Below are 17,254 nucleotides of genomic sequence, written 5' to 3' on the forward strand. Positions count from 1 at the left end.
GTTATTTGATACAAAAGCTAGGACTATTTCTGCATAATTTATCTTAATTGTGGCTAGTCTTTTCTAATTCATTTAGCCTTTTCTTAGTACTTTAAGGCTGTGGTCATTGATTACTATTCCATATTTCATGTTTTGTTTTCTTTTTTCCATTACATACAAATTGATCTTTGGACTTTTAAACTTACTTTAGTTTCCACTAAGTTTATAAAAAGTAAAATAAAATATCTTTTCCATTTTTTTTTTCATCTGGCAACACTGATCTTTATGATGTAGGATTTCCAGAGAAACGTTTATCCATCTAAATTGTAATATTTACAGCTTTGTTTTTGTACAAAGTTGTCAATATCAAGATGCTCAAACATCATTATATTTTAATAACCACTCTTTCACATATTTTATGTAAGTCCCTCATGTATGTTAAGTGCTTTTTAAAACTTACTTACAAAATAGAGACATTCTTTTATGTAGAGCCTATTCTTTTAATCCTAGGATGATCTTTCTTTAATAGACTACATAGTAGCCCTAACTGATGGCAATATCCCATTGTACAGACTTTCCTGTCTAAAATGCTTTGCATTATGTTGTATTTTACATCATAGTCATTGATTATGGTGTTAGTCCATTTTCATACTGCTATAAAAAAAAAAAAACCTGAGACAGAGTAATTTATATAGAAAAAGAGGTTTAATGGACTCGGTTCCACGTGGCTGGGGAGACCTTACAATCAAGGCAGAAGATGAAGAAGGAGCAAATCCACATCTTACATGGTGGCAGGCAAGAGAGCATGTGCAGGGGAACTGCCATTTATAAAATCATCAGATCTTGTGAGACTTATTCACTATCATGAAAACAGTATGGGATAAACCCCTCCCCATGATTCAATTATCTCCCAGTGGATCCCTCCCATGACACGTGGGTATTATGGAAGCAACAATTCAAGATGAGATTTGGGTTGGGACAACACCAAACCATATTTTTCCATCCCTGGCCCCTTCCAAATCTCATGTCCTCACATTTCAAAACATGGCATGATTATGCCTTCCTAACAGTCCCCCAAAGGCTTCATTCATTTCAGCATTAACTCAAAAGTCCACAGTCCAAAGCCTCATCTGAGACAAGGCAAGTTCCTTCTGCCTATGAACCTGTAAAATCAAAAGGAAGTTAGTTACTTCCTAGATATAATGTGGGCACAGGCACTGGGTAAATATACCCATTCTAAATGGGAGAAATTGGCCAAAACAAAGGGGCTACAGGCCTCATGCAAGTCCGAAATCCAGTGGAGCAGTCAAATCTTAAAGCTCCGAAATGATCTCCTTTGACTCCATATCCCATATCCAAGTCACACTGATGGAAGAGGTGGGTCCCCATGGTAATGGGCAGCTCCACCCCATGGCTTTACAGGGTACAGCCTCTCTCCCAGCTGCTTCCATGGGCTGATGTTGAGTGTCTGTGGCTTTTCCTCATGCACAGTGCAAGCTGTCAGTGAATCTACCTTTCTGGGGTCTGCAGGACAGTAGCCCTCCTCTCACAGCTCCACTAGGTAGTGCCCAAGTAGATACTCTGTTTGGGGGCGTCCCACCCCACATTTCCCTTCTGCACCACCCTAGCAGAGGTTCTCCATGAAGGCTCTGCCCTAAAGCAGACCTCTGCCTAGATATCCATGTGTTTCCATACATCCTTTGAAATCTAGGCGGAGGTTCTCAAACCTCAAATCTTGACTTCTGTGCATCTGAAAGCCCAACAGCACATGTAAACCACCAAGGCTTGGTGCTTGCACTCTCTGAAGCAATGGCCTGAGCTATGCATTGGTCCCTTTTAGCCATGGCTGGGACACAGAGCACCAAGTCCTGAAACAGCACAATGGAGCAAGGTCCCCATGAAACCATTTTTTCCTCCTAGGCTTCTCGGCTTGTGATGGGAGGCACTGCTTTGAAAACTCTGACATGCCCTGAAGGCATTTTCTCCATTGTCTTGGCAATTAACATTTGGCTCCTTGTTACTTATGCAAATTTCTGCCACCAGCTTGAATTTCTCCTCAGAAAATGTTTTTTTTTTTTTTTTTTCTTTTCTAGTTCATCATCAGGCTGCAAATTTTTGAACTTTTATGCTCTGCTTCTCTTTTAAACATAAGCTCCAATTCCAAGCCATATCTTTGCGAATTAATAAAACTGAATGCTTTTAAGAGCACCGAAGTGACTTCTTGAACTCTGCTGCTTAGATATTTCTTCTGCCAGATATCTTAAATCATTCCTCTCAAGTTCAAAGTTCCACAGATCTCTAGGGCAGGGGCAAAATATCACCAGTCTCTTTGCTAAAGCATATCAAGAATCACCTTTGCTCCAATTCCCAATATGTTCCTCATCTCCATCTGAGACCACCTCAGCCTGGATTTTTTGGTCAAAACCATTCAACAAGTCTCCAGGAAGCTCCAAATTTTCTGACATATTCCTGTCTTCTTCTGAGCCCTCCAAACTATTCCCACCTCTGCCCATTACCCAGTTCCAAAGTTGCTTCCACATTTTCAGGTGTCTTAATAGCAGTACCTCACTCTACTGATAACCATTCCCCACTCTACTGGTAACAACTATATTAGTCCATTTTTATACTGCTATGAAGAAATACCCAAGACTGGGTAATTTATAAAGGAAAAGAGGTTTAATGGACTCACAGTTCCACATAGCTGGGGGAGCTTCACGATCGTGGCAGAAGGCGAAGAAAGAGCAAAGCCATGTGTTACATGGCAGCAAGCAAGAGAATGTGTGCAGGGGAACTGCCCTTTATAAAACCATCAGATCTTGTGAGAACTCACTATCTTGAGAATAGCATGGGAAAAACCCATCCCCATGATTCAATTACCTTCCACTGGGTCCCTCTCACAACATGTGGGGATTATGGGAAGTAAGATTCAAGATGAGATTTGGGTGGGGACACAGCAAAACTATATTAATTATATTTTGAATGTGAATGGACATATCTTCCATTTATGTGTACTTCATCACTAGATGTTACAAATATATCTCTAGTGTATGTATTTTTTCTGTTTTCTGTCTTTGTATGCAAGTTTTTTTATATTTTAGTCATTTTCTATTCTAAATAGTTATGAATATTAATAACTGTGAATAGTCCAGTATACTTTTCCTATTCCTTTTTTACATGCTACATTTAGAGACTACCACAATCATGTCTTATGATTAATCCAGGTTTTCTAATATTTGAGACAGTACTATGTGTTTTATTACTTGCAAGTTTTCTCTTCTCTTTTTGTTAAAAATTAATGTCATACTATAATAATATGTCAGGTGTATCTTGAATTCCTATTTTCATTGGAGGAAGACTTAATTTTGAAATTCCCAAGCCTCATTATTATTATTTTATTGTTATTATAAACCAGTATTAAATCTTATGAATATTACTTCATTTTTTCCTCATTTGAGAATATCATTAAGATTTTTCCCAGAAGTCAATTTATTAGCTTTTATAAGCTCAAAGCATAAGCTCTGAAACTTAATTACTAGAAACCTAATAACACAGTCATGAGCTTACACTAGGTATTATTTACTAAGCAGAAAGCCCAAAGCCATTTATTTTCATACAAAACTAAAACTAGACCTAGAATTATTACACACAACGGTGTATTACTGAAGTCAGTAGTAGTTCCCTCATGTCTTTCATCCAAAGGACCTTAGTTTTATGGTTTTATTATGTTCTAGTATGTTTTGCAAGTGATATCTCCTCTCAGATTTATTATTTAAGGAATTGATCACCTTTTGTAAGTTATAGTAATTTTTAAAATTTTATAAGTAAATGTAGTTAAGTGGTATTTTTATTATTACATGTTATTAATGTTTAATTTCAAACTTTTTAATCTTTTTAGAGATGCTTAAAGTCTCATATAATGAAAATTATGTATTATTTATTGTTTCTTTCTCTAGATCTAAAATCCAAAAGCATTAATGTACTGGTAAGAGACATAGTAAGAGAACAATTTAAAATTTTTCAAAATGACATGCAAGACACTGTAGCACAGCTCTTCAAGACTGTATCAAGTCTGTCAGAGGACCTTGAAAGCACCAGGCAAATAATTCAAAAAGTTAATGAATCTGTGGTTTCAATAGCAGCCCAGCAAAAGTCTGTTTTAATGCAAGACAATCGGCCCACTTTGACTGATATAGTAGATCTAAGGAATCACATTGTGAATGTAAGGCAAGAAATGACTGTTACATGTGAGAAGCCTATTAAAGAACTAGAAGTAAAGCAGACTCATTTAGAAGGTGCTCTAGAACAGGAACACTCAAGAAGCATTCTGTATTATGAATCCCTCAATAAAACTCTTTCTCAATTGAAGGAAGTACATGAGCAGCTTTTATCAACTGAACAGGTATCAAACCAGAAGAATGTTCCAGCTGTTGAGTCACTTAGCAATAATGTCACTGAATACATGTCTACTTTACATGAGAATATAAAGAAGCAGAGTTTGATGATGCTGCAAATGTTTGAAGATTTGCACATTCAAGAAAGCAAGATTAACAATCTCACCATCTCTTTAGAGATGGAGAAAGAGTCTCTCAGAGGTGAATGTGAAGACATGTTATCCAAATGCAGAAATGATTTTAAATTTCAACTTAAGGACACAGAAGAGAATTTACATGTGTTAAACCAAACATTGGCTGAAGTTCTGTTTCCAATGGACAATAAGATGGATCAAATGAGTGAGCAACTAAATGATTTGACTTATGATATGGAGATCCTTCAACCCTTGCTTGAGCAGGGAGCATCATTCAGACAGACAATGACATATGAACAACCGAAGGAAGCAATAGTGACAAGGAAAAAGATAGAAAATCTGACTAGTGCTGTCAATCGTCTAAATTTTATTATCAAAGAACTTACAAAAAGACACAACTTACTTAGAAATGAAGTACAGAGTCGTGATGATACCTTAGAAAGACGTATCAACGAATATGCCTTAGAAATGGAAGATGGCCTAAATAAGACAATGACTATTGTAAATAATGCTATTGATTTCATTCAAGATAACTATGCCCTAAAAGAGACTTTAAGTACTATTAAAGATAATCAGGAGGTCCATCATAAATGTACCTCCGATATGGAAACTATTTTGACATTTATTCCTCAGTTCCAACGTCTGAATGATTCTATTCAGATTTTGATCAATGACAATCAGAGGTACAACTCTGTTTTGCAATTTGCCAAGACCCTTGCAGGTATTCCTAGAGATGAGAAACTAAATCAGTCCAACTTCCAAAAGATGTTTCAAATGTTCAATGAAACCACTTCCCAAGTGAGAAAATACCAGCAAAATATGAGTCATTTGGAAGAAAAAATGCTCTTAACCACCAAGATTTCCAAAAATTTGGAAACTCAGTTGCAAGACATTGAGTCTAAAGTTACCCAGACGCTCATACCTTATTATATTTCACTTAAAAAAGGCAATGTGGTTACAAATGAGAGAGATCAGGCTCTTCAACTGCAAGTATTGAATTCCAGATTTAAGGCATTGGAAGCAAAATCCATCCATCTTTCAAGTAACTTCTTTTTGCTTAACAAAACTCTCCATGAAGTTTTAACAATGTGTCACAATGCTTCTACAAGTGTGTCAGAACTGAATGCTACCATACCTAAGTGGATAAAACATTCCCTGCCAGATATTCAACTTCTTCAGAAAGGTCTGACAGAATTTGTGGAACCAATAATTCAAATACAAACTCAAGCTGTCCTCTCTAATTTAACTTGTTGTATAGATCGATCGTTGCCTGGTAGTCTGGCAAATGTTATCAAGTCTAAGAAGCAAGTAAAATCATTGCCAAAGAAAATTAATACACTTAAGAAACCAACGGTAAATCTTACCACTGTCCTGATAGGCCGGACTCAAAGAAACACAGACAACGTAATATATCTTGGTAAGCTGTTACTGAAAAGTAACTTTTAATCTCTCTTTTTACTTAAATGATATTTAATAGATCTTTACAGTTGAGCAAGACCATTAAATATAAAACAACATACCTGAACTGGGGTAGTCAAGTTGTGAAGATGACTGATATTTAAATCTGAATCTATCTTACAGTATTTTAGGCATCAATACAAAACAAATATTTCTAGTGTATATTTGGGTAAAAGTTTCTAAAATTTTTCTGACTAGCCCTCTATAAAATAATTAAATTTGCTCCTATAGAACAATTTGCTTTGCACAAGTAATTAAACAAAGCTGTTAAGCAAGGAGATCTTTGATAGACCAGACTTACTCATTTTGATATGCAATAGGAACTCAGTAAATATCTATTCAATGATCATCTGACAATGAATGTCCAGGAAATAGATTTGGGTAAATCATAGAAGGTCATCAATGCCAAGCTAAGTGCTTAGACATGATTTTGTAAAGAGTAGGTGTCTGAAAATTTGTATCAGTGGATTGGTTGTGGTAAGAGCTGCAACTCAAAAGCATGAAGCTAGCAATAGTGTATAGTGTGATTGCAGAGGTGATATTAGGGATGTTACTGAATGAATATTGGCAAGAGCCATAGAGGAAGCTCTAAGGCAGATGTAAGAAATGTTGGAAAGCTCCCATCAACAGAAACAGAGGGAGAGTGTCAAGAAAAATGATTTGAGGAACATCAAATCTTGACTCTGATCCTAGCTGTATTAGTAAGTTTCTGTGTTAGTTAATAGCACTAGGTAAAACGTTCACCTCTCTAGGCCTTAGTTTCTTCCTTTTAGGTGATGAGATTGCAATAGGTGATTCGCTGAGGTGCTTAGTAGGGATATGTTGAAGACTGCATCACTGTAAAAAAAACCACGATCTGTTCACAGCCTTAATGCATAACACTTGGAAAAGAGAGAAACCTAGACTTTTCCGATGTTTTGAATTTGGGAAATGACAGAATAGTGGTACCATTAACAGATGTTCTAAACACCAAGGAAGAAGCATGTATTTTGGAAGAAAGAGGAATTGTGTGGTGCATATAAATTGCATAATACTACCTCTGTATAAAAGAAGTGTTTTATGAATATGGTTGTCCTATAAGTAATATTGAATAATCTTTTCACAATAAGAATGGCTATTCATTCTTACAAAAAGAAATGGCTGTGTTTTTCTCATATGAGTCTGCTGTTAAATTATAGCCCATTTGTTTGAATTTTGTACTTTATTGCTTTTTCATTACAAAGGATGACCATTATTCTAACATGACTCTTCATATTTAATGTGTGTTTTGATAATATTAAAAATAATAATAGAGTTGAATTCTCTCCACTATTTAAATTAGTATATTTATTTATGACTCCCCCAGATTAATCTGAACTAATAGAACTAATTTTACTTCTGTAGGAACATGGAACAAACTATTTAGACTTATACGTTTCCCAGAGAAAGACAATATCTAAGATGTTCTTACATTAACAATTTTGGGAAATATAAGGAGTTGTTTTTTCATACTATTTCCATTCTTGGTCTTCATGTGGACACTTTATCATGATCTTCAATTAGCTATATACCATGTGTGACCATACACCAGGCAAGCTATGCCATTTTTTAAACATATATATGTGCTATTTTCATAGTAAGTATAAAATTGAAATAGCCTCAAATAAATTGAGGCAAAAACATTTATAGAACATAAGAACTTTCAAACTTTGATAATATAATGAATCCATGTTAGGACCTTATAAAAATTGTATCTAGATACTTGTGATTGACTCAATATTGAGCTTAATAAGCTAATAATAGGAAATAACTCAGTTTTGATTCTTCTTTTCCAATAAGGCTTTGATAGCATTGCTTCCTGTTCCTTTATTTACTGAGAATAGAACTTTTTATGTTCCTGTCTACCAAAAATAACTATTAAATAAAAGTTCTTTATTTTAAGTGAAGATACCAATAATGATGTCAAGGTAATAAAGGCCTAATTCCCATGTGCAAGGTGGATATTCATTTTATGCCAGACCGGGCCAGCAACAAAATGTATGGGACCCTTTTAAGTGGGTGCATAGGTTTGGATGCCCATTAAGCCAGCCATACTTCCATGGGTCATAGAACAGATGTCATTCACTGGGCAGCTCAGCAGGTAAGGTCTGTGAAAGATGATGAAACCAATGAACTCAGGCTAAGTTCTCTTGTAAGAATCAAACAGTTGCAGAATAAACTACTACTTTTGATACCCTGTTTTATACCAGGGGTGGGACTAAATTTGGCTGTTTCATTTCACCTTTGATATTATATAGGTATTATACAGCCACATTGCTCTCCCACATAACTAAAGCCAGAAGATAATTTATCACCATCTTATGAATCTCAGTCATATTATTCAGATTATAGCTGCCATCATTTGCAAAATAAGTACAGTATATAGAAAAAAAGCAATAGAAACATAGTGTTTTAATCTTAATTATAATAACTGATAACTTGCTTTGAAGCCTGATAATATTAATACTGTAATAATATGACATTGGTTAGTATTCATTAATATTTACTGTATGTTAGGCACTGTGAAAATTCCCAATATTCATAACTTCATTTAACAATACCTGTGACGTAAGTATTATTATTTATTCTGAAGATGAGTAAACTGACCCTCAGAGACATTAACTCAAGTATCCTGCCTAAGATCATTCAACTAGTAAGTGATAGAGCTTGGCCTCTGGCCAGCTAGACTCAGGGCTCAGTCCTCAACCACATGCTCAGAGAGATTGTAGCGTGTGTTCACATGCCTTTCTCTTCTTTCTGTTTCTGTTTCATGCGTCATATGTTTTTCAGTCTGGCCATATCTGAATATTCCATATGGCCAGAGCTGATATTTTTAGGAAGTTTCTTTTCTTGAAGACCCAAATACTGATAATTTGTTTCTGCACATGAGGAAGTAGAGGTGCTACTTTTCAGTTTGGCTTTTCTGGGATATGGCCAGTGGGTACTTATTGAAAGTCACCACCAGCTAGTCACAAGGTTTTCCTTTGCCTGACGAAGAAGAAGGACAAAATTCAGAGTACTCATCCCTGCCACTTCCTTTTGAGCCATTCCTACATTTATTCATGCTAATTCTGATTCCTAGTAGGCCACTGATGATAAGCTATTCTGGTTCAATTGCTAAATATTTGATTTGTTTCTAAACAATATTCTAATAGACACCAAGAGGTTTTTATTTCATCTTTGAAGATTTGTTTGTATAGCAATTGGCAGACTTATCCCTGCAGAGAGCTTTTGGCTGCTTGCCCTTCCAAGAGCAGCTGAATCCTGCCTTAACACAATGCCAGCAGCTCACTGTTGAGCATGTGCACCTCCTGCTTGTAAAACCATTGGCTTTTTATTTCAACTTTTCCCCTAATGTTTACCAATTTAGTCCTCCTTCATAAGCCTCTCTTATTAATAATTATTCCTGTACTCCCAAGAAAGGTTACTTTGTATAAAACATTTGGTAGTGTTTTAAAATGTAATTTTAAAAATTATAATAGATGTGAATATATGCTATTTAAAAGAGAAAAAATGCGGATCTAGTGAATATTTAGCTGCCTTATATCACATTGAAAACATTTCTAAATTTTGTGACTCAGCATAGAGGCAATTGTGATGACTAATGAGCCCTGAACTTGGAATCAGGACACCAGGGTTCAAGTCCTGCCTGGCAATGTATTTATTTGTAATAAGTCATTTATTTTTCTAGACCTTTCTTTCCTCATTTATAAAAGAAGAATAACATACAAACCTTACAAGCTTATTTTGAGAATCAAGAATATAATCTGCAGATAGTGTATTAAGTTATTGCTATATGATGCAATTTTCTTAGCTATATTCAATGTATATGTTTTTATTTTCTCAACATTTTCACTTAATATTTCCATGCATCAACATAATTTACAAACTTATGGCATTTCATTGTTACTTATTATTACTTTGATAAGTCACTTTGTTTCAAACTCTGCATATGCTTATAACTTAGCTTATGGTTATCATACAATGATAAATCAAAAAGAATAGGATACAAAATATAAAGACGGTGTAAAAACATGTACATTGATAAGCACTGAAAATAAATGTTAAAGAGTGGTTTTCTCCAAGCGATTTTCTACTATTTATGTGATTTTCCATATTATAAAATATTTTCAAATATACCTCAAGATAACTAATAGGTTATCTTCTGTACAAAATGGCTGAATATAAGCCAGTTAAATTTTGAAAGCTATCTGCTTCGATTTAGAATTTATGATGTGTTTTAGAAGTCCCCCAAAAGCAAGTATGAATTTTGTAATTCAATAGAAGCGCTCATAGGATCTGGTGTATCTATAGTGTTCACAGCTGTGGTTTATTATGGCAAAAAGTTCATAATAGGATCAGCTAAGGAAAAAGGTACAAGCTGAGTCTGGGGAAATTTAGGCACAGCATTTTTTATGTTTATCCCTCCCATGAAGGACAGCATTTCTGTGTACTCTTTTTTTCTAGCCACATACACATACACAAAATTAGTAACATGTGTACATTAATTCTGCCCAGACACACCCATCAGATACTCAGCACCCAAGAGTTCTACTGGGGGCTGGTCACATTAGCATCCTCTGCCTAGGACATACCAAAACTCCAGACTCTGAGAAGGGAAGCAGATATTCAGCATAAGCCATATTGTTTGTACAGAGAGTCTGGGCATGGTGAATGACACTTACCAGTTAGGGAATGGAGAGAAGTCAAGTTCCCAGATGCTAACCAAACAGTAAAACCTTCCAAGTAGGCCTTTCTAAAGATAGCAGTCTCTGGCCTGCTCTGTTCACTCTTTTCTGCAGATTATCTTAAAGATATTCTTTGTGTCAGAATTGGTTAGGAGGCCTGTCTGCTGGGGATGGCCTCCCCAGTTTGTGTCAATAAAACATACCAGTGTTGAAGGGAATAGTAAATGAACTCCTTTTTGTTGGCTCTCTGTGAGAAGAACGGACTCCCCCAGATTTCCATATGATTCCCTTCATAAGGAAGGATGATGACAGCTAAAGAGCGAATGCTGACGAATTTGACAACCTTTTCTGTCACCTTGTCCTCAGTAAAGTAGCCAGGCTATCTAAGGCACACAGTCAGAAACCCAGACATTTAATGATTGCATTCTCTGAACCAAAATTTCTAACATTTGCTCTGACATGAAAAAGGAAATGGGACGGAATTCCAGGTTCCATTTACACAGTCACTGCATATGCTTGGGTTCTTTCCCAAGCAAGAATCACAGGAGGTGTTTCCCAACAATAGACGATTTCTTTGACACCAAGGATTTGAAACGAATTTTGATTCTTGTCTGTAAATTAAATGCAATAAACATATATTTTTGTACTGGTCGTTAACTATATTATGAATTTAAAATTGTATACAATAGTATTATTTTGTAACTTATTATCAAACATGAAAAGGAAGGTGCCAGGATTATTAAATGACAGATTGTAAATTTGCTATGGAATGATCTAAGTGAACATGATATTTTCATCCTGACAAAAATCACAGCATAGAAATAATAGCTGTGTCATATACTAACTGCATATGAAGTCTGAAAAACATACTTTAACTTTTTAATTGCCAGTTTTACTATACATAGATTAAAATGGGCTCTCCAAAGAAATAATAATTATTTTAGGATAAAAACCTAATTTGAACTTTTAAATTCTGATTATGTTGACAGCATTGTTTTAGGGGAAAATATCACATGACACTCCATTGATATCAATATTAATAAATCTAAACTCAAGTGTCTTTACCCTAAAATCAAATTACCAGTGAAATTTTTTTTTTTTTTTTTTTTTTTTGAGATGGAGTCTCGCTCTGTCGCCCAGGCTGGAGTGCTGTGGCCAGATCTCGGCTCACTGCAAGCTCCGCCTCCCGGGTTCCCGCCATTCTCCTGCCTCAGCCTCCCAAGTAGCTGGGACTACAGGCGCCCGCCACGTCGCCCGGCTAGTTTTTTGTATTTTTTAGTAGAGACGGGGTTTCACCATGTTAGCCAGGATGGTCTCGATCTCCTGACCTCGTGATCCGCCCGTCTCGGCCTCCCAAAGTGCTGGGATTACAGGCTTGAGCCACCGCGCCCAGCCACCAGTGAAATTATGACACAGTGTTTGCAGAAATAAAGCAATCAATTAAAAAAAAAATTGCATGTTGTGCCAGAATGATAAACGTTCTAAACTACACTTATATTTTTACTTTTTACAAAAATGTAAACAATTGTTTTACAGTTAATCAACCTTCCTTTCAGAATTATTTTCCAGACTTTATAATCTTAAACAAGTGTTAAGATTTGACATTTGCGTGGAAATTTAGATTTGAGGGGTATTGGCATGAAAATAGTGTTTGGAAACTCTGGGTGTGAGCGAACTGAGCCAGGGGACTCACATAAGAGCAGAGTCAGAGGAACGACAACCTCTAAAGCATAACTGGAGAGAGAGAAGTTGGGAAAGAATATCAAGAAGAAACAAAAGAGAAAGGAGGATGAGTTCATCTGATGTGGACGCTAGCATATGATTGCATTTTCCAGGCCTGCCAAAATAAATTGGAAGTTATAAAAAATACTTAATATCCCAAATCATCATCTGAATAATAATGAGACATCAACATTACCTTTTATATGTAACCTAAACTCAGTGACTTTATTGTCAACTAAGAAATTGCTTGTACACAATCATGTGTACGTGTATTTAGTCATTTACTTGAACTAGGAAGTTTGTTTGAAAATGTGAAATTGCAGATTTACCTCAAGAGGATCTTTGTAAAACACCTTCCTAGACGGATGCTACAATAAAGATATAATTTCTATTATTCATGGTCATATTAGCTTAAAATGTTGTGCTAAAACTTTTTAAAGCAGTTTTTGTTTTAGGACCCAAATGAATTATTTTTAGAATTATGAATATGATTTGAAAGCTATAATGATTCATAATTGTTCAACTTGATTCAACAAAAATTAAGTCCTAAGTGGGATCAAGTTAGAAAGCAAGGCTCTGGCTCAGAAATCTTTGTAATTTTTTGTTCTAGAAGAATTTGCTAGTGAGGCTGGGAGCGGTGGCTCACCACTGTAATCACAACACTTTGGGAGGCTAAGGTGGGCGGATCACTTGAGGCCAAGAGTTTGAGACCAGCCTGGCCAACCTGGCGAAACCCCATCTCTAATAAAAATACAAAAATTAGCTGGGTGTAGTGGCACGTGCCCGTAATCCCAGCTACTAGGGAGGCTGAGGCAGGAGAATAGCTTGAACCCAAGAGGCAGAGGTTGCAGTGAGCCAAGATCGTGCCACTGCACTCCAGCTTGGGTGGCAGAGTGAGACTCCATCTCAAAAAAAAAAAATTGATAGTGAAAGATATACCTATAGAGCAGTGTTATGTTCTATTTTATTTTATACTTTTTTGATATTTTGGTACGTGCATATGAATACCATGTTATTATGAAGCTATTTTGAATGTGAAATAAAAGAAACAACATACCACAGCATATTCTAAGTATTTATCCAACTTGTATTCGATTTTTGACTTTTGTACAGTTTAATTTTTTTCTCTATTTTAAATAGTGTTGCACTAATAAATTTTTGTGAACATCTCTAATCTTACTTCCTTAAGATAACATCCAAGAGGTAAAATTATTGGTGCAAAGTCCATGCACATTTTAAAAGAATTTGATAAATATTGCCAAGTTTCTCTTCAGAGAGTATCAGTTTACGCTCCCTTGAGCAACTTATGAAAGAGCCGTGTTTTACCTGTGTGCACATAAATACACATGGGCACGTTAACTTTGCCCAAAAAGTTTGTCTAAAAAATTAAAAAATATTTAAATATGAAACTTATAACAGACAATGATGACACTATCGGTATCTTTTATTTTATCATTTTAATAGGTATGCAGTTATATCCCATTGTAATTAGGGAAGCATATTTCACAGCTATATGGACGAGGGTTGTTTACAGGCAGGCAAAGTGGTGTTAAGACTGCTGTAATCATCTAGATATGAGAAAATGAGAGCATTAATTAGAAAAGTTAATGGGGATAGAATGGAAATCAAAGAGCAGGGAGATTACTTTTGGGAAGTTACATTTGCTAAAATAATAAGTTTTATAGACAACAAAAAAGGCGGGATGATGATCTATAATATTCTTAGTGATTTTGAAATCCTAGGTAGGAAATTAAGGGACCTGAAACAATGTGAGTTTATTTGTTTGTGGTATAACTTACATTTAGTTAAATGTACTAATGTTGGTATAACTTACATTTAGTTAAATGTACTAATAGATAGCTTATGAGTTTTGACAAATACATAGTCATATAACCTTCACTATAATCAAGATGGAGATCAGTTCCATCACCACCCCTAATTTCCTCATGCGCCTTTGTAGTCAAACCCTGTTCCCACTCCCAAGCACTGGCAACCGGTGATCTGTTTTTTTCCCAGACAATTTTATTTTTTCCCAAATATCTAAGAAACAAACTCATACAATATGTGTAGGCTTTGGAGTCTGGCTTCTTTCACTTCATGTGACATATCTGAGATTCATCCATGTTCTTGCATGTATTCCTTTTTATTTGTAAGTAGTAAATCGTATAAATATACAATTTCTTTATCTACTTACCAGTTGAAGGATCTTTTTTTGGTTGTTTCCAGTCTGGGGTTACTGTGGATAAAGCTGCTATAAACATTCACATACGGGTTTTTGTATGAATGTCAGTTTTTGTTTCTCTTTTATAATTATACAGAATTACCATAGTTTGGTTATAAGACACATAGTTTTAACTTTATAAGGAATGACTAACCACTTGGCATTTCCATGAATAATGTATGAGAATTGCTCCAAATTTTTGCCAGCACTTGACATTGTCAATATCTTTTGTTATTTTAGTAGGTGCATAGTTATATCTCATTGCATTGTGGTTTTGTTTCACATTTTCCTAGTGACTAGGAACACTGAACATATTTTAATGTATTTGCCAGACAATGTTTTTAATTATTCTCTTGATTGATGGTTATGACACTAAAGAAAAAGGATAAATCAGTTTATGACATCAAACAAAAACATTTAATTTCCTAGGTCATGGCTTAAGATAACAAAATAATAGTTTAACAGTAAGGGATGAAGTAAATCCTTTGGGACAGGTCTAAGATATTTGCTGAAAATTGCTGATACAACTAATTGTGCTTTAAAGTAATATATGAAGGGTTGAGGAAAAAAGATCCCAGAAAACAGTATAAGAAACAATGGGTGTGATATAAAAAGAATAGCAAAAATAAAACTGATGGTTTGAAGGAGAAGCAGTAAACATGGTTTGAAATAGTATTTCCATCCATCTATACACCAAAGAACACAATGTTAGTAATTAGAACAATGACTTTGAAAAGTTAATAAAAACAGATAAGTATTAGTACTCCTGAAAGTTGCTGGCAATGGGCATATGAAATATTTCTAGAGCAGTAGGAAGATAAACCTTATTTGATATAAACAGTTTTGACAAATTGGTAAGCATAAAAACACTGAAAGTTTAGAATGTGTCCATTAATGTGGAAATGAAAACATTTTATAGAGCATTGGAATCAGGATGAAACATACAGAGAAGTGCAAATGCTGTGTGGGCATATGACCTAGAGCAGATTTGTAGAATGCTTTCATCCGTGTGTTGTAAAACTGGAGGAGAGGCAAAACGATAGGTTCCCTCACTAATCTGTTGGAAACTCCATTGTGCTCTAGCAAAGATCAGTTATCTGCCCTCACAATGTTACTGTTTACATGAAGAAATTAAGATTTTGATGCTAAAGTAGAAGTAAACAATGAAATATAAAGTAAAATTAAAATAAAAGTATATGATAGATAACATTATATGTAATAGAAATAAAAGTAAGAATACAGTAGGAATCATCAACACAATGTATCCCTTCATTTATTTATCAAATTCCTGTTGAGTGAGTTCTGAATGAGCACTGAGAAAAGTTGAGTAAATAGAGTGGTAAACTCAACACAATTCCTCTTCTGATGAAGCTCATACATTAATCAAGTAATTATAACTAAAAAATGACAAATGTTAGCAAAGACAGGGTGCTTTGAAAATGTAAGGTGCTCTGAAAATGTAAGGTGCTCTCCAATTAGTTCAAATTTAATATGAACATTTAGGATATATGAAACTAGGATTAATAGAAAATTATAACTAGAGCACATATTAGGGTCCAGAAAGCAAAGACCAGAACAAATTGAAACTTATAAATGAAATATCAGTTATGCTACTTGCACAGTGGTAGAATGTTGAGTTGGAAGAACTGTTGACTTAATTGCACTGATCTCCATTTAAAAAAAAAAAAATGGACAGGAAGGAGTTTAAGAGGTTATTGAAGCTCAAAGTAAGGAGAGAAGTTGTGGAAAGTTTGCTTAAATGGATTCACTCCCAGGCACAGTGGTTCACACTGCAATCTCACATTTTGGGAGGCCGAGACAGGTGGATCACCTGAGGTTGGAAGTTTGAGATCAGCCTGGCCCACATGGTGAAACCCCGTCTCTGTTAAAAATATACAAAATAGCCTGTTGTGGTGGTGCACACCTGTAATCCCAGCTACTTGGGAGGCTGAGGCAGGAGAATAGCTTGAGCCCAGGAGCCGGAGGTTGCAGTGAGCCAAGATCACGCTACTGCACTCCAAGCTGGACGACAGAGCGAGACTCCAGTTCAAAAATAAAATAAATAAACAAGTAGATTCATGTGTCTAGGATAACATGACAATGATAGCATACTGTCAAACTCTGTGACCTTTGTGAAACTGGAATGAAGGTTGAAATTTGATAAGACTGTGGTATTCTATTCCATCTTTTATTAATTTGTCTATTCATTCTTACAACTAGTATTTTCTATATGTCAGGCATTGTGCTAATAAGTGTTGATATGAAGTATAAGTAATAGAGAACATGATCCCTGACCTCATGAAACCTCATACTCTTGTTGGAAGTGAGAAAGACACCAGAGCAATTACAGTTGAGTGTGATAAATTCAAGAAGACAATTTTGGAGCATCAGGCAGAAATGGAGAGAACTAAAGTAATTTACTCATAGGGATGAGGAAAGATGTCAAAAAGAAAATGATGCTTTATTGGAGTTTGATTTTTGTTGGTAATTCAAGAACAAGTAGCCTATTAAGCACAAATATGAGTAGGTACTTATAAAGGCACCTGACTATTTTTTAAGTATTTTAATAATAAAGGAGAAAAATAAGTCAGGTGGTATACAAAAGTTGATTTTGTTTTGTTTTGTTTTTTGAGATGGAGTCTC

The 17,254-nt window shown here is 35.2% G+C and overlaps 1 protein-coding gene across 2 annotated transcripts in view; it reads left to right on the plus strand.

Moving 5' to 3' along the window:
- Positions 1-17,254, plus strand: part of MMRN1 (multimerin 1) — a 65,358-nt gene that overhangs the window by 41,377 nt on the left and 6,727 nt on the right. For both annotated transcript variants that reach the window (XM_033214830.1, XM_033214829.1), the window contains one exon: positions 3,933-5,921. In XM_033214830.1, coding sequence (XP_033070721.1) covers positions 3,933-5,921 — 1,989 coding nt within the window. The remainder of the gene's footprint in view (positions 1-3,932; positions 5,922-17,254) is intronic.

Source organism: Trachypithecus francoisi, unplaced genomic scaffold, assembly GCF_009764315.1.
Source record: "Trachypithecus francoisi isolate TF-2019V2 unplaced genomic scaffold, Tfra_2.0 Lachesis_group1, whole genome shotgun sequence".
Classification (NCBI taxonomy): domain Eukaryota; kingdom Metazoa; phylum Chordata; class Mammalia; order Primates; family Cercopithecidae; genus Trachypithecus; species Trachypithecus francoisi.